Below are 26,112 nucleotides of genomic sequence, written 5' to 3'. Positions count from 1 at the left end.
TGCAACGTTACTTGCTGCTGACCCATAATCGAATTTTACAAGACTCTCTATATAATAAATCCAGCGGGTTGCCTCGTATTGGCTTGGGTGATTAGTCGCCCACCACAGTAGGCTATTAGCCTACATGGTACATATCAGTTGTATCACGTGCCCTCGTGATTTTCCTGATATGTACACCCACGCTCTCGGGCCTAACGGCCCTCGAGCTTGGGTGTACATATCAGGCAAATCACTCGGGTACATGATACAACTATTACATGACATTTCAAAGATTGTATGTACTGTTAAAACTTCCTCTTAGCCCTCCCATTCTTTGGCTCTGCTTTGTCCAACTGCACTTTCCCGATCCTCTCAGCAAACTTCAGGGAATGTATTGTTCCAACATAATTCCTCTCTATTGGTGAAATGTGTACAACCATTGCAGTCTTTGAGTCATCACCTGTGTAACAAGGAGAGGACATTCAAGAATTGTATACATTACAGAGAGTATTTGGAACAAGAAAATATTTTATTATTATTTTTTATTAGTAACACTTTACAGTGACCTGCACTGAAGGTCTGACAGCAACATGTGCTGCAGCCTTAGGATTACCTAGCCTAATTTCAAGGACTTAGACTTATTGACTTGACTTGGTGACTTGACTTAATGACTGAAAAGGTGTAACAGACAAGGGGCCAAAGTAATGACAAAAATCCCTCCAACCCCAGGATTCGAACTGCAGGTCATAATAAACTATTACTGTATAAATTCATGATTGAGTGTGATAAATGTTGGAGGGGTGAAACATTTGTATCAATACTGTATTTCATGCTCATAATATTTGTATGTACTCTTGGTAATTTGATACACACCACATATTATAGGGCTTGTAAATTAATGTGTATGGTTTGCTGGAACTATTTTGAAAACTACAACTTACTTAGAGAGTCCTGTAGAACGAGGGTTAACTTGGAGTTCCTGTATGGCACATGTGCACTCTTCTTCCAAAGGGCGTTGATTACATCACCAAGGGCACTAAGGCTTTTGTTGATATTCAGAGCCTCTTTGAGACGATCTCCTTGTATTTGTGATGATGAGACACATTCTGAGCCAGCAAGATCAACCAAATTTAACTTGCCTACAAAATAATGACCACCAATATTAAGTACTACAACTGAAGGCATTAATGATGTGTACACTAGTATAAAATCTATATATGCGTGTGTGGATATGCGTGTTACTGTGATGTGTTCCTATCTTACCCATAGTCCGAATACTAGTTGTCAAGTTGGTTTTGGTGACTTGGATAGAGAATAAAGTATGACTTCTGCTGCTCTCATCATTTATGGAGGTTGCTGCTACTACTTTGTTCTTATGACCCCTGGCAAACACCTTTAAAACAGCAGTAATGAGTAGTGCTTTCCCATGATCATCTTTTATAATACCTGATTCATTTCCTCTGTATTGCGAACTGGTAACCTTGTGAGCCCTTCTACAAAGTAGCTTTGGGCTCCTTGTTTGATGGTAAGCTTTGCCCCAGGGCTACTTCCGAGTAGGTCATGCACTCCGTCCATGTAAACCTCAGTCATAGACACCTCGAATTTGCAAATCCAATCTCTAAACTTCATGTCAGCAATTTGAAAAAGCTTATTCATGGCTCTGTTATTGATACCAGGGTTAGCATCTGTTCCCTGTAGAATGTGTAATACATATAGTGTATTTTAATCCTTAATGTGTTACCTTCATGGTATATGTCTTCCCAGACCCAGTCTGACCATAGGCAATAATACATGCATTGCATCCATCCATACATGACGTGACCAGTCCCTGCACTTCGTCAAATATCTGAAAACAACCCAATATTTTCATACAAATACTCAAAATAGATGTTGGTGATATATGTGACCAGGCCTAGGAAATAGGGCATGTGGGCGCAAGCTACACACTGCCACTTAACATCTCATATCTCAGTATTGACAAAGGATGTTTTCATTCTGGAACTTGTATTTTAAGGCTAACTAAGTATGTAATATGTCATTGGTGAATATTACCTGCTCTTGTGTTGAGCACTCCCAAAATACTTTATCAACTTTCAGAGTCCTTGTTGTGCCTTTCCAAGCCACGTTAACAGTTGCATCATCGTCTATACTTGGAGTCACCACAATTTTATCATTTGCAGTATCAGGACGGACACGACACAGTACTTGAATGTTGTTCTTTGATTTCATCACCTGATTGTGACGATTCTTATTTAATGCTGTCTCACAATGATATTTCTGTACCAGTTGTTTTTTAGGTGTTCCCACATCAGAATAAGCTGTGGAAATCTAGTAGATGATAGGAATATACTACACTGCACAGTTTACAATTTTGTTTACTTGTTTCCCAGTGGAGGGTAATTCTTGTTGAAGAAAGTCGTTATTTTGTTCTACTGCGGAAATCAAATGAGTGGTATCTTTTCTTACAGCCCAACTCTTTTGTGTATTTTCTAACATACCTTGGTTTTCTATGCAGGCATCATCACATTCCATATCTTTCTGTTCCAGAGCATTCCAATGTGCTGTCTTGGGGTATGTACAAAATTAATAATATTCTAATATAATAAAATAAATATTAATGAATAATACTCTAATAGTACAAAAACACATGTACACTGCACATGTACATTACCATATCAATTAGGTCGTCATTCTTTTTTTGTTCTTTGCTTATTTGAGTTTTACATGTCTCCAATTCATTCTCCGAATTAGCATTCTGTGATTGTAGTGATGTACGGTTGATTGCTTCTACTTTGAAAGTCTTATATTTAGCCTGCCACTCCTGCAAGATAAGAATATAATACAACCAATAACAAGACACTACAATGAATAATGAACATAATGTTTCACTTGCCTCTGGTTGGACATCTCTTTTCTTCACTGTATCAAGCTCTCTGGAAAGGTAAGTGACTTTCTTCTGCAGCATGTCTATCTGCTCCTGCAACTCTTTCTGTTCAAGTTCACTTCTGTTTGATGTAGTAAACAATTTTAACAAAAGATAATACACATGTGACTGTTCTATTAGAGTGTTTTGCCATGCCTTTGTTTCTTCATAGTTTGTTGAGAATTTTGACCGAGAGTGACTGTTCTTCAAACTGTTCTTACTTGTGAACTGAAGAAAATGAACGGAATAGTCCATTCTCAATAAGCGACCAAGGTATGCAGTTTAAGTTTATGACTTCTGTGGGGTGCCTGCTTTTAACCACGAAACCATGTTTTCCAATGGCTACAATGTATTTCATTAGCCTTCTCTTTCTGCACATGGAACTCAGGCATACTGGATTGTGTTGGAGGGGCGTACTTTATTCCATGGACTGGACTGGACTCGCAGACTGGACTGGGCTGGTGGACTGAGCTGGAAACAGCTTTAAACAATAATCCAGGAATTATCCATCTCTTGCAACACTGGAGACACCACTATCGATCTATAACTGCTGGTACTGCTCTTCCTTACAAGTCAGATGACACTAGTACATGCACTAATCAATTAGAATACACTTACGATACACATGTACTCACAGTGATAAAGCGTGACAGAGCCTATTGTTGTAGCGTACATGTTTTCCTTTGTTGCTTCAGTACTTAACACTAGCGTTGGGGTTGTAGTGATGAGTCAGATTATTTGCATAGCCCCTGGTGGTGCCACCTAGCTAGCTACCTGCTAAGAATAATTATTGGCTCATCTCTACAGCTGTAACACTAGTGCTAAAACAACAAAGAAAACATCTACGCCGGCTACAAGAATAGCCTTTGTCACGCTGTATCACTGCTAGTATGGCATGTATCATAAGTGTATTCTTATTAATTAGTGCATGCGCTAGTGTCATGACTTGTAAGGAAGAGCCAGCAGCAACAGTTGTAGCTCGATGGTGGTGTCTCCAGTGTTGTAATGGATGGATAATTCCTGGATTATTGTTTAAAAGCTGTTTCCAGCTCAGTCCACGAGTCCAGTCCAGTCCAGTTAGTGGCATAAAGTAGGCTTGTTGGAGGCTACTATGAAGCTTTTTAAACTATTGACACTGCTCTTTAAAACAGTCTATGTTGGTAGTTCATACCATGAAAATATGCAGCAGTAGAAATAGTTGCTCACATATGACATCATTTATGCACATAATGTAGAAAGCACAAAATACAGAGGCTAGAACAGTAAGGAACCCTACCAGAACAATAGTACAAAGAAAACATCAATTACAACCAATTAAACTTTAAGCCTTGATGGTTAGATTACCTCTATCAATGCTACCACACATGAAAACTAGGTTTACTTAGATGGTGAAGCAATACAGTGCTTGTTAACGGCTACAAAGCCATAAATCATTTTAAAACTTCACCACAAAGTGCCTACCTCACAAAAGAGCTCTTATTTTAGGTATTTTAACTCCTCAAGACAACTCACACACAAATGATGTCATAATTAACAGGTCATTAATATTGCTGCATATTAACTTCAGTAGAGGCCACAGCACCATTCAAAATCCATATAACTAATCGCTACACCAAAGTATAGAGATCAACAGCTAATAAAAAGTGATGTCAAAATACATTGGAGCCTATGGAAAACAGACTTTCATGGTTACCCAGTCAAGCCATACAAGAAGCCAAAAGTGCACTGCATACTTTAGCCTTACTATATCATTTATATTCTATGTATGCAAACCTTGAAGCATCTTTCGGATGTTTCAAACTATCAGTACGCTCATTCTTGAGACCTGGTAGATATTTGGACACATCCTTCTTGTTAGTGATGCCACAAAGCACCGTCCTGGACTCAATCTGTTGCCGGTCTTTTATCTTAAGTGGCTGCATCAAATTTTCTTTAATCATCCCAGATGCATCATTCTATGTCATTACAACAAAGATGTGTAATGAACCTTGCTAAGTAAAGTCATGCACACAGTTTGAACAGGTGACTTATTTGAGGATAAATACATGAGTGTGATGCAGTACAGAATAGATTCACTATTTATTATACTGAGCTCCACCGTTTGGATAATCTTTGTCTTATATGTGTCCCTCCTACTGGTGTTTGTTGAACTGCAACTCAATGGTTTAGCTGGTGCTACAATGGAAGATACATCAATAATAATTATTTCTTGGTGGTACAATCTCATGCTTTCAGTATGTATGTCATATTTGTATCTGTATTAACAAGATGCGACAAATAAACAAGAACATTTCCCTACTTTCTTATTCTAAACCTAAGGCTGCAGCACATGTTGCTGTCAGACCTTCAGTGCTGGTCACTGTAAAGTACTAATAATAATAATAATAAAATAATAATAAAGAAGTATATGGATGAGGACTCATCATCGTAATAAAGTGTAAATGTCAGTCTAATGCATTGTGCGTAGATCATTAGCAATTGTAGTACCATTTAATCCCAACTCATCTTTCCAGATCATATCCAAGGGATTCGACGCAAAGATGGTAGATTAAATCGTTGCAAAATTGTAACAGGAATTTAGAATTTTGAACAGCATGAATACTGTATTTAATAAAGCAGCTTAGCAAAATATTGTGCACGTTGTGCAGAAAGTATGAAACTTTGCAGATAATACCTACCTACCATGTAGAGTATTTTGAGATATGGAGCCATAACAGATTTGACCTTTGGTGTCTTCTACAGTTCATTTTATGCTAAAATGTAGATTTCTATGTATTTCAAATATGACATTAAGACTAACAAATGCTGTTAGTATTGACTGCTCTATTTGAGTATTTCAGTCTGTACAAAAAAAGCGCCTCTCCTCAATAATTAGATTACTCTCATTACTTATTACATTCACATATACAGATCACTTCCCTGTGCTCTTTTCTATTCTTAATTACATTTAACATGTAACTGCACATGTTGCTTCTACTAGCTTTCTAGTTGGGAAATAATAAGCATTCCAAAGGGGTGCTCAAGCACTACTCTAAATCTGCCCTTAACAAACCTAAAAAGGATATTCAATATCGTACCTATTATGAATTTGTCTGCATGATAAATTAATGGTTTTGTGTAGCATAGCAGCTGCTTCTCTCTGAACCAGGAACGGGTGTTCTTCCAAATGCTGCCTAGCCCATCAGTACTGTGAGATTAAATCAGACCTTATATAGATGAGCTGTATACTTGCTGAACCACCAGCAAACAAGTGTCTGACATTCAAGAATAATACAAGCTTCTAGTATAGTGACACTTTATGTACTGGCTGCACTGTAGCTGCAGCACTCGGGTTGCAAGATACTATATATGCAAAACCTGTTGGGATGCCATGACCAGGGGCATAGTCAGGATTTTTTAAAGGGGGGTTCCAGCACCAGCATTGAGTTATCAGAAGCAGGGGTCTGGGGGCACAGCCCCCAGCCGCTGAGAGACTTTCAATATTTTAATAAATTAAACTCAGCAAATTGCTATATTTTATGCAAAAAGTACGTACATTAATTATGATGCATTAAGTGCCCCTGGTAGTACTAGATAAAGCCATCAAGTGGAAACAGACAGCATAACACATAGAGACACATATAGTAATCTGTAAGTGATGGCTATATCTCACTGTGGTATAGGAGCCATGAATCCACTGATACAAATGGCAATCAAAACAATATAACTATACAAATATGCATAGCATTTTGCATAACACAAGTGATGGAGCTCTATATCTTTAAACACTACACACCAAAGCTATAGCAGTATAAGGTCATGCTAAGTTTTTCAATTAATGTTGGAATGTCTGAAAAACTTCATATGGACATGGATATTTACATGCATGTTCTATTAGAGTATACCTGACTGCTCTATTAGAGTATATACCTGACTGCTCTATTAGAGTATATCGATCTTCTTAACAAGTTTTGAAGAGGGCTCATGTTACCAGTGTAAATCCTTCCCTGAGAGATGAAAGTACGTTTTATCAATTGTTGTGCTGTGCCATTATTGCTCACTCATTTTGTCCTGCCACACTAAATGGTGTGTTAGGATCCTGCTTGCAGAAGTCTAAATTTTACAGGGGGGTTCCTGAACCCCCCGGAACCCCCCTCCCTACGCCCCTGCATGACCAAGTGCTATTTATTGAGTTTCCACACCACCCCAAATGACAGGTAGGCCCATACATCTCTCTGGCAAGTGTCTTGTTGTGGGGCAAGGAAAGTGCAATGTAAAGAGCCAGATCTCATTAAAAGCTACTATTTAAAATGATCAGTTTGAGTCTGCCTTTATACTCACTCCACAGCTACCAATTAGGCACCGGCCGGTTATGCCGGCATAATTTAAGGCATAATAAGTGACCAAAAGCATCAAGCATAATGCCAGCATAATAGGGATGATATTTGAAAATTAATTAAAATGTGCAATACGCACACCTGAAAGAAAGCAAATAGTCACTGCTAATAGTATTATTAGTGCATTTCATGTTTAAAAACACGTAATATAACTTATTAAACCGTTTCTTTGTTGGTTATTCACACTTTGCAGAAATACTCTAATAGAGCAGTCACTTGCTCTAATACAGAGTCAGGAAAGGCTAATATACTCTAATAAAACAGTCAGTTCTAGAGCATAGTCTTGATTTTGAAAGCATAATTTTTGAGCAATGCTCAAAAGCATAATAGGCAAAATTTTGGGCATAATAGGCCGGAGCCTACTACCAATTTACACTCTTGAAGGTATTGTGTTTCCCAATATCTCACCAACAAATGTGACCGTCTCAGCAAAAACCCGACTTGTTCGCACAATTAAAAATAATTTTTTATTCACTCAGCATTATTAGCAGTGTCCAAGGAATGGATAACCAAGATTTCAGTCTTCTGTGGTGTGTAGTTTTGAAATTATAGTACTAGACAGTAGGAAGAGCAAGATAATCGATTTGTACAGCGACTATACTGAAAATAAACTACAGGCGCTTACATTCGCAGTCATAACTTCCGTTTGGATTAGTCTACAACATTACAATTTGGCTCACAATGTTCACCATGGATCAGCACATCAGCCAAGGTATAGTGTTCGCCCTGTAGACACTTGCGCATATGGATATAAAAGCGGTTTAGTAGAAGAAACGATGACAATCTTGTTTACGTTTACCACATCATAAACAAACGAACGTGACACACATACCGTTAAAGCTACAGAAACGAAATAAAGATTTTCGAACTCTCCATGAGCAGGCGAATAAGATGATATATAGATTTAATCGACTTGAGTGTTACTTCTTCGAATACTGGCCCGATAAAAACTTGCGTATTTTTCTTTGTAGCATGTGTAATTTTACGAATTATTTTTAAATTTCATTTTTCTCAATACGCATGCTTGTGTGAACTAGTCGGGTTTTTGCTGAGACGGTCACAAATATTACAACTGAAGGTGTACCTGTACTTCAACTACTGCAAGATTTAGATCCAAACAAATCAACTGGTCCAGATGGAACACCATTAAAATTTTTTAAAGGAAACAACTGTCAGTATAGCTCCTGCTCTCACACTCATACCGTGTATAGTAAGCAACCGATTATCGACCGGTACCTATTATCGACCTAAGTATTTTCCGTGTTTCTTTCGGTTACTCCCCGTGTTATTCTACTACCTCGTGCTAATGGTCTTGCCAATTCTCACATATTCTCAGTCGCCTGTAAGCTGAAATATGTATAGTGATATATGTTTAGCTTGTAACTATTGCTTATAATCATTTTTTACTAGGTTGTTCGATATGCCACGACGCCAAGGACAGAAGAAAGTATTGAAGAAAAGGAAGCGTTCGAAGTCAGCACCGGTGGTATTACACACACCAACTAAGAAAAGAAGGAAGCAGTGGACAAATGAGCAAATGAAAAATGCCATGGAAGCTGTAGAAACCACCACGTGTGGAGTTAATGAAGCTGCTAGAGTCTATGGTGTTCCAGCTACAACATTAAAAGATAGGGTTAGTGGCAGAGTAAAACATGGGACAAAATCTGGTCCACCAAAATACCTAATTGATGATGAAGAGAAAGAACTTGCAGATTTTTTAAAGGAATCTTCTGAGGTGGGCTTTGGGAAGACAAGAAGAGACGTTCTAAATATTGCAGAATCATATGCAAAGCAAAAGGGTGTGTTAAGAAAAGAGAGTGGGATAACTCAAGGTTGGTGGAGGTCATTCAGGGATAGGCAGGGTGATTTGTCATTAAGAAGAGGAGATAATACTGCACATGTTCGCATGGATGCGGTAAACGAAGAGACAATTAGTGATTACTTTGCTTTGCTTCAGACTGTGATGCAGAAACATGGAATAACGAACTCCCCAGGGCAGATATATGATGTTGATGAAAGTGGAGTCCCTTTGGATCCTAAGGCACCTAACGTTGTGACAAAAACTGGAGCTAAAAAGGTTCGATATTGTTCAACAGGCAGAAAAGGACAAATAACTATTGTTGCTTGTGGGAGTGCTACTGGGCAAGTCATCCCACCTACTGTAATTTTTGAAGCAAAAGGCATTAACCACGCATGGACCAGTGGTGGTTTGCCTGGTATGACTTATGGTTACAGTGATTCTGGGTGGATCACCACTGATTTGTTTGAATCTTGGTTGAGTGGACACTTCCTGAAGCATGCAGTGTGTGAACGTCCACTTCTGTTGCTCCTAGATGGGCACAGTACCCATTATCAGCCTGAGGTTGTTCGGTATGCTAAAAGAAATGAAGTGTTGCTTCTATGTTTGCCCCCACACACCACTCATGAGGCTCAGCCTCTAGACTGTACAGTTTTTTCCCCACTTAAAGCACAGTGGAGAACTGTGTGTCGCAATTTTTTTCAGACCAATCCTGGAAAAGTAATTACAAAATTCAACTTTGTCAGTCTTTTTGTTCAAGCCTGGTCAAAAGCTGTTATTCCAACAAATATCATATCAGGCTTTCAAACCTGTGGTGTTTATCCACTTAATGTTTCTGCTATTCGTGTTGTACAAGTCAGACCTGAAAGAAACTCTGATAATGATTCTAATGCTGAACATCCTTGCCAAGGTGATATGAATGTTGAAGATAACAGTGGTGCTTCCACAGATGAAAGAAGGGATGGGTTTACTTTGGAGCAAGAGATGTTATTCAAGGGACGATATGAAGAAGGACATGACTTGTACGTAGATGCCAACTACATCAGATGGATGAGACTCCATCATCCAGAGGTGAATATTTCCATCCCTACAGAACAGGAAAGTGGATCATTACTTGATTCTTTACAGGAAATTATTCCAATCAGTCCTATTCCAATCGAATATCCTGAAGATGAAGTAACTGATGAACTGGTCTCTATGGATATGCAGTTATCAGCAATACCTGGAGCAACATCTTCTGAGTTGCAATTGCCAGTCACTTCTGAGCAACTGCCTACAAATTCTGAGCAACAGTTATGCACCTATCAATGTTAATCCCCACCCCCCCCCCCCTCCCGGGAATCATAGGGGATTTAGTGCACATTTGATTCAGAACAATGCCCCAAGGGTGGGGGATTTGATCGCAACAGACATGCTTCAGTGTACCTTTAAAAAGTGCACGTGAGTAACTTCCGCAATAGATGACTGCATGTGATAAATTAGTTTTATCTTGTCTCAATCGTCGTTGGTGCTTTTAAGCGATTCTTCTTAATGGAAACGAAAAGGGAGAGAACAGTATTAGTTTTGATGGGAGACCACACAAGAACAGTGAAGTATTTCGTGTATGACCGTGAACAGCCGGCTGAAACAGACGTGGAAGCAGAAGTTCAGCTATTAATTGACGCTATCAAGGAGCAGTTTAATGATGTGCTGTTAGGCTACGACTTTTTCATCCAAGTGAAGAGGGAGACTAAGGATTGGGGAAGTGTGTTTATTGATTATGATGGTAGCGAAATAAGCGACAAATCTGTGATAAGAATAGTCCGCAAGGCCAAACCTGTGGCACAAGTAAGGTTTCATGTAGCCACTGATGTGTGTAGGTATGATAGCCTGTGCTATACATGAGGCAGCTACAGCTATGAAAATGCATTTAAGGTTGTGCGTGGCTGTGTTGTGAAGTAGTTGTGCATTTAAACACTTGGAAAATAAACTTACCTGACTGGGGACCAGTTTGGCAAGGGTTATGCAGCTGAGAGCTGTTTATACATGAAGTTAGCTTTCATATTGGCAGACAGGTGGGACATGAATTATAGCTAATGCTTTGTTTTGGGTGAGATGCAGGCTTTGCTGCTCACTATTAATGTTTGCCATCATGTGCTTAAGGGGGATATTGCTCTTCTGTATGTTATCCTGTAACTGCTAGCATTGATCTGGCTTGTTCAGAGCAAGGGCATCTCATCTGTATTCCAGGGGAAAAAATCACAAGGGGGGTTGTTGTGTAGTCTGGCAGTTTCATTGTTCAGTTTCCAAGAATTTCAGAACCCACCCATGAACCACACCTACAAAGTCTTTGTGGACCACATGTAATAAGCTCATGACAAATACATTTTGTTTGTTGTAGTTCCCATGGCTTGTTTTTGAGGTAACACATATAGCTGTGTCTGCATGATCTCCTGTATTATTGAACTCCAGTGTTTCAATTGCTGTACATGTTCTTGTTAGAACATTTGTAGACTGTTCCAGTGCAGGACCCATCCCTCATGCAAGGAAGTGAACAGGGTTGTACACAGACTACTCAACAGGGTAGATCCATGGTTCAATTATGCTTATCAAGGAATATGCAACTTAGTTCACCAATGATATGCATAGTTTGTAACTGTATGTTTTGTAGTCATGTGTTATACTTTGAATATAGGAATTTCATAGTGCTGTGAGTGAGGAGTACATTAAAGAAAACTCTAAAATATATGGCCGCCTGGGAAATAGAAGATTATCTAAATATGAAAATGAAATTAATCGCTGTAGTATGAATCTTTGTCTTGAAACTCCTAGCCTTTTATCAGACCGCAAAACTCTGCTGGAAAAAGCTAAGCAAGTAATTGATGCTAATGGATATGTGTACAAAAAAGGAAAATCTCGCTCACATAAATTAAATCCAAGCCCAGATTCAGATGCTAAATGTATTAAACTTAACAAAGAGGTCCGTCTGTCAAGAATTGAAGAAATCAATGAAAAAGTAAAGACATAACAGACCAGATTGGATTCAAAGAAAAACGTAGAGAATCAGCTAACAACCTGCATCATTATAAAGAGTGTGATAAACTTACTGAACAAATATCTTCCTTGAAATCAGAAAAACGAAAATTAGATCTTGAACTTAAATGTCTACATAAAAAGCAACAACAGTCTAGGTGGTATCATAGCCATAAGAAAAAAAGTACATCATCATTATCGTCATCTGGCTATGAACGTAGTGTCTCCAGCAGCCAAGGTTCAATAGAATGCTCCGAAGCTGAAAATCGGAGCTCAAAAACCATGCATCTTGATTCTGATTCTACTGCAACTTGTTCTGAAGGGGCACATGAAAACAGATTGGTGAGTTCTGAATCCATTATAATAAATTCTGATGAGGATATAGGTGATGGAAAGGAGCAAACAGAGAATACACCAGATAATATTGAATCCCCACAGAGTACAGATGATGACACGGAAAGCAGTCAGTATTTTTAGTAGGGCCTCCCCATCGTGATATGGGGAGGACGTTAAATGAATTGTTACTCTGTTACTCATCTGAGAAAAAAAGAGTCTTTCTACTTCCATACAGGAATTTAAAAATGTATATGTATCTGGAATATGTGGTCTTAGTTTGTGCGAGTATGTTTCTGCTTGTACTGCTAATTGTGTTCGGTTTCATATGACCCCTTGTAAGAAATGTAATGGAATGCTAACAGTGGCACAAATTGTACTTGATAATGGATATTGTATGCTTTCAGAGGCATTTAAGACAGTATCTCCTGGAGTTAAATATACAGCTGAACATGCAAGACGAAAACTGCTCCAAATGCCACTGGTTTCCATTAATATAGGTGAGCAGAACTCAGGAAAGTCTTTTGCCATACTTATGGAAAAATATCCAGACACTGACTACTTAAAAATTAGCAGGATTTTTAATGGGCTTGTTCTTCAGCAGTCCTCTGACAACAGTACTCCACTTGAAAAATCTGTTGTTAAATTGTTGCTTAATATTGCAAAATCTGATAGTGAGCGTAAATGTTTACGGTTTGCAATTTATCGGGCTTCTGGTATGAGTGCCACTCAAGCCCGTAAAAGATATGGATTTGAAAATATGTCAGAAATAGAAGAAGCAATAAAAAACACCCAAACCGTTCATGAAGCTATTACAGACTTAGCAAACATTGAAGAAAAGGCATTACTTCTTTCATGTGGAGTTGAAGTAATAAATTCTTCCTCATCTGAGTCGGAAACAAGTAGTGATGAACTGCAAACAGTTGAAGAGAATTTAGATATCTTAAAATCTATTGATGATGTGCCAAAATTATTGCAGTCCTGCCAATATAATTGGTTCGAAATAATACAAAAAATAGAAGACTCCACAGGAACTGAGATAAATTACTCATTATCAGAATCACTATATGAAGTTTATTCCAAAAAAAATCACATTTCTGAAGATAACAATAAATTGTTAAGGCAGTCATTTTTTGCATATTGCTCAACAGAAATAGATTTTCATGAGAGTGATCGTATTGCTAGATCTATTAATGGAGAAGTAATCTCAGAATCAGAAGCTGACAATGCAGAAGATATTGTAACTGTATCAGAACCTTTAAGTGCTGAAGGGAAGGTTTTAATCCAGAAAAAAAGGAGGGCAATTCAAAGGACCAAAAAACGAAAAATAGAAAAGGCTATAGCAGAGAAAAGATTATTGTGTCGACGTGAATCAAAAAGAGCCAGTAAGATATTAGAGCAATGTCCAGATATTGGAGATAAAATTGAAACTTTTGTTCAGCAGCACAATGTTGGTGCTGATGCTTGGAGACGCACTGGCGTACTCACTTTTGATGGCAATGTCAAACTTAAAGAAAAAGTGACATAATATTTATGAAAAAATTCGTCAGTATTTACAAAATGTTTATAAAAGAAAATTTTCATATGGAACAGTGATACAACTTTGTGTACCCAGAAATAAGAGAAGACGTTCAGCTACACGATACAAAGGAATAGCAAAGGTGACAAACAGGAGAGCTAGAAAGGGATTTAATCTAAAGTTTAATCCTGATGAGCATTGGAGCTGTGCATTTTACAAAGGATTAAATGAATTACAATACACTGATGGAAGAAATATAGTGAACATTAATTGGGACGATGCAGCAGGATTTCGGTTAGACACTTTAACTACCTGTAAACAGTATTCCACACCAACTGTGGAAAATCAACCTATTCTTACTACTAGAACAGACTTCGTTAACAAGCACCCTTCCGTGTTGCAGACTACATCATACAACTTTACGCACACTTCTACGACTGATGAAATTTGTGTTGGGGTAGTGAAAGCGGCCAAACTTCACCAAAAGAACCCTACTCAGCACATGGCAGATTTATGCATGTTGGAGTCTAAGCCTGAACTGTCTTTGGCTTTCATCAATCCCTTGAGTGGTGCACACAAACAAATTGAATGTATAAGGGTTGATGGAGCAACAGATGAAGGCCCAAACCATGAAGAGGTCCAGTTCCTTTGGACACAGCATCATATTGCTAAGAAAAAATAGTTACTTTAGTGACAACTAGGAGTAGTGGATCATCCTTTCTTAACAGAGTGGAATTGCAAAATGGCTGTCTTAGTTTGGGTCACGCCAATACATTTATTCCTTCCACTATAGGTGGAAGCTGCATGGATGAGACTACAGGAGAAATTGATCCGGAAAAATTGAAAAGAAATTTGAATTTGGCTATTGATGCATATATTAATAGGGTCAATGGATGTCCGTGTGGTACAACTACTATACAATTGTACAAAGGTGAGTGCAGTTCTGAGTACACAGTAGACCGGAAAAAATTAATCATTTTCCTGAAAGGCTCTAAAAAAGAAAAATTAGCTTTACAAAAAACATATCCAGACATTTATAAAGAGTTTCAGACCATTTGGAATATTCGTAATAGCCATATGATTGGTCATTTACCATCACAATACATATTTATGTTAACATGTTGCTATAAGCCAGGGTGTACGCATCCAGTGTGCAAAAAAGGAGAGCCCACTGAGCCTGTGAATTGGTATGTAGGCGGACCACCAATTACAACACTTCCTTTTCCTGCTAAGGATGACGAGAGACCAGGGCATTACAAGACTTCATATATCAATGTTAATAATTCTGAATGTGTTAAATCGATAATGCAGCCACCTTCTACAATCATCAAGCAAGAATTTTTAAGCTGATTAACTACCCTCCTTCAGATACATTTATACAACGACTGTCAAAGAAAGTCATGCTTACATCAGATAGTGTAATGTTTTGGTTAGACCATCTTCATACAGTGTTGTTAAATCGCAAGCGAGGAGCTGCAAAGGCAGCTGTTACAAGGCGAGCTAAAAAATTGAATTCCGTAGCTGTTACCTTACCGTCTGACCCATCATCACCAGTTAGTTTACCATCTGACCAGACTGACAATGAAAATATGGTGAATGTTGACACATGCTGTGGACAGTGTGAAAAGAAGTATGACGATGTTACAGAAGAAGAGTTATGGATTATGTGTGATATGTGTGATTCCTGGTATTGTGGAGATTGTGAAGGTGTTCTTGAACCTCCTAGTACTGATCTTTATATTTGTTTAAAATGTAGGGACAGTAAGTAATTGTTGTTGTTTTGACTATTACATATTGTAACAAAGTGCTTTCAAGTTGTAAAAAAAAAAATCAATAGCTATGTTATAAACGATTTGCACGTTACTGATTGGTTGTATAGCTTGGTTTTTCAAGCACTACGTTTACTTTTGAAATCTACCTTGGAATCAGTCATCAGTCTTGTTAGCTGCAGTCTAAAAATTGTAGCAAGTCAAATCCCTTATGTGGAGCCCGTGTGTGTAGTTGGGGATTTGATCATAAATCATGCCCCATGGGAAGGGAATTTGATTTTTTAAAAGGTCAAATCCCCTACTAATCCCTTGTAATGCCTGGGAGGGGGTGGGTGGGGATTAACATTGATAGGTGCATTACTTTCACCTGGATCAGCTGCTACCTCACTACCACCTGTAGACAATCAGAGTACAATAACCATTATCACATCATCCCCCAAGAATTCTACCCCGCCCTTAAGAGAGTTTCTCATTTATCCAGTAACAAATCCTAGTACCTCTACTACTCCTGCTGCACCTAAAAGATCAGTACCCAAAGTGCGACTACTTACAAGCGATGAAAGCTTGGCCATACTTGAAGAAAAGGAGAAAGCTAAGAAAGATGCACTTATAGAGAAAGAAAGAAAAAAAGCTGAACGTATTGCAAAGAAATAGCAACGAGAAGAAGAAATGAAGAGAAAAAGAGAAGAGAAAGCTAGAAAAGCAGAGGAGAAAGCTAGAGAAAAGGCAATGAAGCAGCAAGAAAAGGCTAAGGTGTCATCAATAAGAGGAAGTGCTAAGAGAAAGCCTAAGGATCAGACATGTACCAAAAATCTACCTGCTACTGCAGCTACTAGCACTGTTACTAGAACAGCCACATCTGGAGTCAGGAATAGTGATGTAAGTGTGACTAACACTTTGACTGTGATCAGTGGAACTAGTGAATCTGTTGATTGCACTGGACAGGACGAGGACGATGAAGCTATTGACCCAGATACATGTTGTATGTGCTTTGGAAGGTATGAAGATGATGTATTGGAAGGTGCTGGAGCAGAGTGAATCTACTGTGGATGTGGAAGATGGGTGCATGAAGATTGTGTGGAAGAGACTATAATGGACAGTGACGGACGACAACAAAGACTTTGTACCTTTTGTGTGGATAAATATACTGTATAAACTTGTGATGCACATGACTTCTGTTATGTATACCCGATTACAATGATTTTTTTTGTCATAACACTATATAACCAACTGTATTGCATGGGGTATGTGGGGTAGTGGCAGAATTTTTGCAAGTATTATAGCTAAGACCTTGGTCGATAATTCGTATGCAGCATTTGTATTGACGATCGATAATAAGTACCGGTGGTCGATAAACGGTACTTTACATGCTGTCACATTGCCGTTCGTGGAGAAAAAGTAAACTCGACATTCAAGTCAAAATTTATCACGTGATAGACCAAGGTCAGACGATGTTATTAGTGAAAACTGGATGATGATAGGTCGTTCCAGCACGAAAATACATTGCAAGGTACATGCTATGGTCGTTAATCGGTCGCTTACCCTACATTGGTTTAGAACACAAAACTGAGACACAGCTGTTAGAGACTATATTACTAATACCTGGCTATCCGCATAACTCTTCTGTATGAATGACCCATAGACTACAGTAATACAGCCAATTGGTACTGTACGGAAAATACGCCATACTTTGGCACTTTGATCTTCACATGCAATGTCCAATATTAGCATTGAAAAATCTATGGGAAGGTGTAATGCACCCATCAATGTCATGTCCCATCCCCACTCCCCTGGGCATCCCCATATGTGACTGTCAATTCTTGTCTACATTCCTGATTCTTGTCTACATTCCTGGGCAATTAAACCTGTTTCAAATCAAATTGCAAGATTCATAACCTTTATAATGCAGCCATACAACAACGTTTGTAATTGTCTCCTGAAATGACTGAAGAGTTGAAGTGTGAAATGACTGTTTGAAAGTTGAAGTGTGAAATGACTGTTTGAGAGTTGAAGAAGAAATGACTGTTTGAAAGTTGAAGTGTAAAATGACTGTTTGAGATTGTCAATATGAGAGTTGAAGAAGTATCAATATGAAGCAGAGCTGAAATGACTGTTTGAAAGTTAAAGTGTGGAAATGAAACAATAGTTGAAGTGGTGAAATGACTGATTGAAAGTTGACATACATTAATTCAAGAATACTCCTGATTTATTTACATAGCATATACTTAAAAATGGATTTTAGTCCACAATGGCATTCCATAAAGCGGAGTTGTCCACCACCCTAAAATAGCTAATTAAGCACGTGGGCTAATTTCAAATGGGCATTGTACAGCTTCACATAATTACTTCAGCACCACATTAATTGAATAGACATACAAGTAGCTACATATGTGGTAATTAGTTACATAAATAATCTATCAAAATAAACAATCTATCGTACAATAATCTAGGCCTTATATATAGCTATATGTTATAGTTATATCCCGGTACGGGGGTGATATCATTGTTATTACACGAGTCTGAGGCGGAGCCGAGGATGAGTGTAATAACTATGATATCATCCGAGTATACGGGATATAACTGTTTTATATCCCAGTGCGCGGGAGTGCGCAGAAGTTTACGGGTAGTAAATTAAGTTCCGGTTTGAGTTCCTGTCACTGTGCTCAAGATTTTGTCCGAATTGTGTGGAGATTCTACTTCGTAGCTACAAGAGAGACCTTACATACTGCCTACAAACTGTAGCGAAGGGCGGTGTTATGAAGCAGCGGGTTCCAGGTACGATTCGCCCATGACTATCTAGTGTCGCGTGGTGTGCAAGAGAAAAATAAAGACCAACAAGTGGCTACCATAGTCCAAGATAGAATGATGAAGCTAGAGGAAGTTAGTTCTTCACCATAGTGACCGTTGAGAGTGATTGCTGGAGCGAAAATCGTCACGGACTATTCTTTGACTTTGTTAAACTATCACGGTATTGGTAACTTGTAGTGTTATTGTGTAAAGGATTAACAGTTTTCTTGTAAAATTTAGGTAGTTTTAAGTGCTGTATTGGTATGTTTTGTATCAATATTTCCTTGTTTGGCTCTTTGTTCCATTGGTAAACAATGCCATTCGCGAATATTATGATGTCACGAAAGAGACTGAGTGGCTCCGCAACAGGGTGATAACTAATATATCGTACAGTAGCAGCGCCGCTCTGTCTAGCTGTATGGTAGTTATAACCCAGCGCGGCGCTTTGATACTCCCACGCACTGGGGTTTAAGTATTGGATATAGCATATAGATATTATATACTACGCACCCGTAGTACATAATATCTATGGATATAGCCACTTGCACATAGCTAGCTATACATATTTTGTCATCTTACCAGCCTGAGTATCTTGAGGTTTAGTGACGCTTTTCGCAACTATAATATAAATTTGATAAGTTATACTGATTACATTAAAGTATGTCTATCTTACTTGCACAAATCCGTTCCATGACTTCTCTTTTAATATCGGAATAAGGAATAAAATAACACCTAGAACTTGTGGTGTTGCGATGTGAACGCTTGGGTATGAGCAGTACCCTCTCAGTTGCAGAGAGAAAGTGCTGGGCACCTTGCATTATGCTGTGCGATTGATTCAGTTGTGTTCTGAGATTTGCAGTATAGGAAATAACAGAATTCGTGCGCCGGCAATTAGTCAGAAGATCAGTCCCAATTTCTTTCGCAAGTGCATTAATGCGCACTGCTAAAACTGTATCCGATGAACTTTTTCTTTTAATATCTGGGATCATATAACGGAATATCTGCAAACAAATAAACATAATAATTCAAGCGTTCATGGAATCGGTAGCTATAGCTAGTAGCTAGCTATCAGCATGCAATGATAATATATAAACACTTAAACAGTGGGCAAAGAGGCAAACTCTACCCAGTTCTGGGATGATGGTATTGTTGCTATTATAAAAGCAGCATTGCCACGTTGAACATCAATGGCAACCTTCTGAATCAAAAATTGGGTGGCCAAACTGTTCCATCACCCGGGAACCCATCAGCATAAAGTGTTTTCTAAAAACCATACTACTACTTATTATCTAACTACATACTTATTACTAGCATAAAGCACGCACTTCTGTTGGATTTTTCTCGAAGAAAAGTGCCGCTTCTTCCAAGAACTCTGGAAAGAGCTTTGGTTCCGACTCATTTTCACTGCCGCTAGCCATTACAACTTAGAGTAGCTCACCTAATATCGGACGGGCTCCAATATCGGATGCCATTTCTCCTAAACTACAATGAACATTCAAACATTCTGCACATCTCCAAGTAGGCCAATGTTTCATCAACTTGTTTACCAAGTTTCAGATCTCTAAGGTTCTTGGTCTCGGTACAGCAGTCTTTTGAAGACAAGTCCGAATTATACGTAAAATCGGAAAAAACGCTCAATTCAAGGACAGCCATTGTTTGCAGATCACACTTGCATTAAATCAAAAATTACATACCTTCAGATTGTAGGGCTACTCATTTACTTTCTAAATATGTATGGTTTATTTCGTTTAAAGTATTGTACTGATGAGTTATAGACCAAAGAAAAGAGGCTGTCACTGGAGCAATAATCGCCCTAACTCAAAATTGTAATCAATGCTTTGAAAATATTTTAAAGTGGATAATTGCATACAATTAAACATTTACAAGTTGTCAAGCAACTTTTCCAATAAATTCACTGTCCTCCAGACTTAAAGTATTACAGGAATACCAAAACCCTCTAATAGAGCAGTCAAATACCCTAATATAACAGTCACCAATTTTTTGCAAAAAGGTGTTGTAAATCAATTCTACATAATGCTGATATGCTTAAAATGTGGTTCTACGTACTTTTTGTTTTAGAGTTTTAGGCTTTCAGCTGAAATGATTGACTTTTTATGTTAGAGTGTTTGACAGCCATATTAAAGATTTTGCTATTTCTGCAGTCAAATCTGCAGTATTTTATGTCTTTATAGTGTTGGATTTGCAGGAACTAGTGTTTAACAACTTTCAGTACATAATCTAAAACAATCATCCACCTTGTATGCATTTTCAAACCATTTTTTCTGATTTTGAGCAAAAATAGCTAGGGCGATTATTGCTCCAGTGACAGCCTCTTTTCTTTGGTCTATAACTCATCAGTACAATACTTTAAATGAAATAAGCCATACATATTTAGAAAGTAAATGAGTAGCCCTACAATCTGAAGGTATGCAATTTTTGATTTACTGCAAGTGTGATCTGCAAACAATGGCTGTCCTTGAATTGAGCGTTTTTTCCGATTTTACGTATAATTCGGACTGGTCTTCAAAAGGTTGCTGTACTGAGACCAAGAACCCGAGAGATCTGAAACTTGGTACATAAGTTTATGAAGCATTGGCCTACCTGGAGATGTGCAGAATGTTTGAATATTCATTGTAGTTTAGGAGAAATAGCGTCCGATATTGGAGCTCGTCCGATATTAGGTGAGCTCCTCTATAGTGCTCGACTGCTCGCCGGAGCGACCATGCATGCATTTATAGACTGGTTTAATTTCGAGGCGTGGCACCCCATTACGTAATATATTATTTACGAAATCCGGACGCCATTCAGTTTTGTGGGCAAGAAGTGATATGCGAGTCACGGCGTAGTAAGATATACTCGTCTCCAGACACTTCTCAAGGATATTTTACGATCACAGCTAAAGCCTTGTGACTCAGTGAGGGAAAGCTACTAGTAAATCTGCTGAGCTGGGAGGACTGAGTCAAGCCAGCTTAGCTACCTTCAGTTAAACAGCCTTGTCTGTTTAACTGAGCGGTGGATAGCTAATATCCGGCCTTCCATGCAAACTGATTGAATGTCATTTGTCATTACTGCTATTATTGTGTATGTAATGACTGACCGTAATTAATGAACTGTTACGGATGATGTAACTATTGTGTCATGTGATATTGTAGTTGTAATTGGTTTTGTTGGTGTGCTGTTAAAGTTAGTTGAGTTGCTTATTCCTGAATTGTTACATTGGTGCCGAAACCCGGGACATGGCGACAGGAACTGGGATTGCTCTTCCCGAACCCCTAAAAGGTGACGATGCCATGCAAGTCTTGGTTCAAGCGCTTTGAAGTGTGCGCTGCCGCGAATGACTGGAATGCAGCGAAGAAACTCCTCCGAGTGCCTACTCTCCTAAAGGGCCGTGCCTGGGCCGTCTTTGACTCCTTGACAGAAGCCGAGACTGACTCGTACGATCACCTGAAGTCCGCAGTGTTAGCTCAGCTGGCCCCAGACAGCGATGAAGAGAGAATGAGAGCAAGAGATGAGCTCTCCCAGCGACGATATCGAGAGGGACTTGAAAGTGTGGATGAGCTTGCACGAGATATCGAGAAGTTGTTAGACAGAGCCGCACCAGGACTTGAGGGTGCAGTTAGAACTACTGAGCTGCGATTTTATCTGATCTGGTGCTTCCTGTTCAGTAATACACAAGGATTTTGTTACACCACAAGAAATGAAACTGGCCACACCCATGAAGCTAATCAATGCAGATGGTAGAAATATTTCACTAGTGGGCACAGCCACCTTGAAGGTCTGCCTGGGTGGTCTTGAGGTTGACCAGCTTTTCATAGTTGTTGACAACCTGTCTGCTCCAGCTATTCTTGGGTGTGACTTTCTAATGAACAATACCATCACAATTGATTTCAAGCCATGGCACCTTTAGTAGCAAGCAGTTTCCTGCCTTGCAAGGGAACCTGACACTTCGATCCTCAAGCATTTGCACACTGACACTTGACACTGAATTTCCACAAGCCATACCCTACAAAACTGATTCCTCAGGAAATGAACTGGACTTTCCAACTGACTTTCACCAGTCCCTGGAACCAATTCTGAGGCAACATAGCCAAATTTTCAACCAATCCCTTGGACAGACCAATGTTACACAGCACTTCATTGATACAGGTAACTCACTGCCTGTAAGATTACCACCACGACGAATTCCTTTTCACTTTGCAGACCGTGTACATACCCAGCTACAGGAAATGGCAGAAGAAGGCATTATCCGCCCAAGTAACAGCCCCTGGTGTGCCCCTGCTGTATATGTACCAAAAGCTAATGGTGAGGTCCGTATTTGTGTAGACTTTGTGCAGCTTAATAAGGTTACCAAGAAAGACTCGTACCCGGTCCCCAGAGCAGATGGCCCACAGCAAAAACTTGCAAATAAGACAATATTTTCAAAAATTGATCTTAGGAGTGCCTATTGGCAATTCCCCATGGAAAGTACTTCAGTAGAGAAAACAGCCTTCTGCCCTGGTCCGGGATATGGCCTATGGGAGTTTACTGTCATGCCCTATGGTCTTACAGGTGCAACTCAGACATGCCAGCGAGGTCTGGATGAAGTACTCAAGGAATGTAAAGACTGTGTCGATAACTATGTGGATGACTGTATCATATACTCGACAGACATGAAGACACATGCCAGTGACTTAAAGCGAGTCCTGAGCAGGCTTCAAGATGCTGGATTCACGCTACGAGGATCCAAATGCTTCTTTGGTAAGAGTAACATTACTCATCTGGGTTTTAACTATTCAGGCGATGGTGTCAGTCCCACACCAGAGAAGACACAATCCATCATGGAGTGGCCCATTCCAAAATCATCCAAGGAGGTACGCTCATTTCTGGGCCTGGCAAATTTCTATCGACGATTTGTTCCCAACTTTGCAGATATAGCTGCTCCCCTGAATGATCTAACTGGGACCAAGGTGCAATTTTCCTGGAACTCCACACACCAACAGGCCTTTGAAAAGTTGAAACTGATGTTGGCATCTCCACCAGTAATGTCCTACCCAACTAAACATGACAAGTTCATCTTGACAACAGATGCCTCTGACACTGGCCTTGGGGCAGTCCTCTCCACGGAACGTGGAACAGTGATAGAGTTTGCCAGCCGATCTCTATCTTCCCCTGAAAAGAACTATGCTACAATAGAGGAGTGCCTAGCAATTGTTTGGGCTGTGCGTAAGTTTAAACATTATCTTATTGGTGCTCATTTTATTATACAGACTGACCACAAACCATTAGAATGGCTGGAGTCCTCCAAATCCAGCAAGGCTCACTCTCAACGCCTTGAACGCTGGTCGCTAGAGCTCAGAGGATTTGACTTTACCCTGGTACACCGCCCAGGTTATCTCAATGATAATGCCGATGGTCTTTCTCGAAGACCAGTCAACCTTGTTGGACTCACCCCACCAATGGATGTGAACACCATTAAAAAGCCCAGCTCAAGGACAAGGTACTATCTAGAGTATATGAACAAATCAGTAAAAACACCACCCCTCCAAGTGGTCAAATGTGGAACCAATTCCCCCTTTACCGTTACAAACAAATATGGTCCCAACTTGTCCTCCACCAATCAATCCTTTGTCGTAAAATACTATGTCCTTCCCTAAATGAAGCCAAGTACCTAATAATTGTCCCACAAGCTCTTCAAAAGCAGTTTCTCGTATTATGTCATGATAATTCTGGACATCAAGGGATTGACCGTACACTGTCTCGGCTGTCAGACATTGCCTACTGGGTGGGCATCAGCAAGAGTGTGGCACGATACTGCAAATTCTGTGTGATATGTCAAAAGGCAAAAGCCCCTTTAACCCAACCAGTTCCACTCCAACCAGTCCTTGCCACACAGCCTTGGGAGCTTGTGGCTGTTGATGTATTAAAGGTTCCCCTTTCCACAAAGGGCAACCAGTATCTCCTGGTCATCCAAGACTACTTTTCAAAGTGGGTGTTTGCTTATCCTATGTCAGACCAGAAATCAGAAACCATTGTTCACATATTAAAAGATCATGTTTTCACTGTGGTTGGCCCTCCCCAGAAGCTTCATTCAGATCAAGGTCGTAACTTTGAAAGTCACATACTGCATGAATTGTGCAATGCTTTTGGTGTTGTAAAGTCCCGAACTACCCCCTATCATCCGATGGGAGATGGTCTCATGGAACGCATGAACCGTTCATTGTTGAGCCTTCTCCGTACCTATGTGGAGGAACAGAGTCTGTGGGAGGAACATTTGCAGTTACTACTGTATATATACAGAACTACCAAGCATTCTTCGACAGGGTACTCTCCTCATGAGATACTCTTTGGCTCCAACCCAACTCCCTTGTTGTTACCTACCTTACAGAACCACTCACATGTAACACCTGCTGGTTATTTTGACAACTTACAAAGCAAACTAGCACAATTGAAGGAATTGGTAGAGAATATTCAATAAAACTAAGTCTCCTGGGAGTAGCCGACGAAATGACTGGCTTGCTTTGTAAAATTTCTGTTGGCTTTCTGCAGACTTCACAACATTAATCCACGTGCTGGCAAGCTCGACTTCCGCTGGACAGGACCTTGAACTGTTAGAAAGATGAAGGGGAATTCTACTGTTCTATTATCAAAGGGTCGAGTTACACAAGCAGTTCATGTGAATCGTGTGCGACCCCTATGTACTGACATTTCTGAAACAGAGGATGGATGCTTGGCAAATGGCTGGTCTCCCCCCTTGTTTCAGTATGATGAGCTCCCTGACCAGTCTTCTCTGTCACCTGGACCTCCAGAGGCTCCTGATGATCCTCATGTTTCTGATCCAGTTCCTCCTCGACCTCCGTCAGTGTTGATTCATCATGCTCAATCTGGAGGACCTTTTCCAGTGATCACTACAAGTAGTGGAAGAGTTGTGAAGCCAGTTCAACGGTATGGAGCAGAGACTTAAGGGGGGAAGAGTGTAATGACTGACCGTAATTAATGAACTGTTATTGATGATGTAACTATTGTGTCATGTGATATTGTAGTTGTAATTGGTTTTGTTGGTGTGCTGTTAAAGTTAGTTGAGTTGCTTATTCCTGAATTGTTACATGTACACACACACAGCATGACAGTAGCCTACACTGGTTTGTGCGCAGAGTAGCTATGTTGGAAGTGTTGACTGTTTAGGGGAGGCTATATGGCCAGCTAGCCACTTGATCTAGAGCCGCCAGGAGTCTAATGCCTGAAAGAGGACCAGCTCATGCAGTGCTGTTAAGATACTATGATATTTCAACCACTTCCAAAATACTGATTCAGGCATAAGTCAGGACATCAATATTGGTTCTTGTAGCTACGTATAATATACGTAAATCATGATCCGCAGGATTAGCACCTCTAAGTGACTGCTTATTAATGTGCATGAGCCAATCATGTGTGATGTCATGCATTTGAAGTGGAATAGCACACACCCTCTATAGTTTTGTTTGGCACCTAGCTAGTACACATGTAACCTACCATTTGAGGTGGCCTTGTTAATGAGGTCCTGATGCATACCATAACTATGGTATGCTTGCAACCTAGCTATAATTATGCATGTCCTTTTAAAAAGTGTCAACGATTCTATGTATATATCATTCCTTTTA

At 39.5% G+C, this 26,112-nt stretch overlaps 2 protein-coding genes and 1 pseudogene across 2 annotated transcripts; 2 read left to right on the top strand and 1 right to left on the bottom strand.

The window, feature by feature from the left end:
* Positions 1 to 215: 215 nt before the first annotated feature.
* On the bottom strand, positions 216 to 19,927 carry LOC136256044 (kinesin-like protein KIFC3; annotated as a pseudogene).
* Positions 8,699 to 10,390, top strand: LOC136256426 (uncharacterized). Its single transcript, XM_066049382.1, has one exon. It carries the CDS (start codon positions 8,699 to 8,701, stop codon positions 10,388 to 10,390), a length of 1,692 nt encoding a protein of 563 aa, XP_065905454.1.
* Positions 19,928 to 21,781: 1,854 nt separating the features above from the next.
* LOC136255007 (retroviral-like aspartic protease 1) lies at positions 21,782 to 22,403 on the top strand. Its single transcript, XM_066047728.1, has 2 exons — positions 21,782 to 22,106; positions 22,162 to 22,403. Exons 1-2 carry the CDS (start codon positions 21,782 to 21,784, stop codon positions 22,401 to 22,403), a joined length of 567 nt encoding a protein of 188 aa, XP_065903800.1.
* The last annotated feature ends 3,709 nt before the right edge of the window (positions 22,404 to 26,112 follow it).

The sequence above is a fragment of the Dysidea avara genome, chromosome 5, assembly GCF_963678975.1.
Source record: "Dysidea avara chromosome 5, odDysAvar1.4, whole genome shotgun sequence".
NCBI classification, from domain to species: domain Eukaryota; kingdom Metazoa; phylum Porifera; class Demospongiae; order Dictyoceratida; family Dysideidae; genus Dysidea; species Dysidea avara.
The sequence above is the reverse complement of the archived record's forward strand: the minus strand, read 5'-3'. Positions and strand labels throughout refer to the sequence as shown.

Bases quoted from the DNA above. Each gene is read 5' to 3' on its own strand.
- LOC136256426 (XM_066049382.1), top strand. From the start codon at position 8,699: ATGCCACGACGCCAAGGACAGAAGAAAGTATTGAAGAAAAGGAAGCGT.
- LOC136255007 (XM_066047728.1), top strand. From the start codon at position 21,782: ATGCCATGCAAGTCTTGGTTCAAGCGCTTTGAAGTGTGCGCTGCCGCG. The intron at 22,107-22,161 runs GTGCAGTTAGAA...CTTCCTGTTCAG, and splicing joins AGCCGCACCAGGACTTGAGG to TAATACACAAGGATTTTGTT.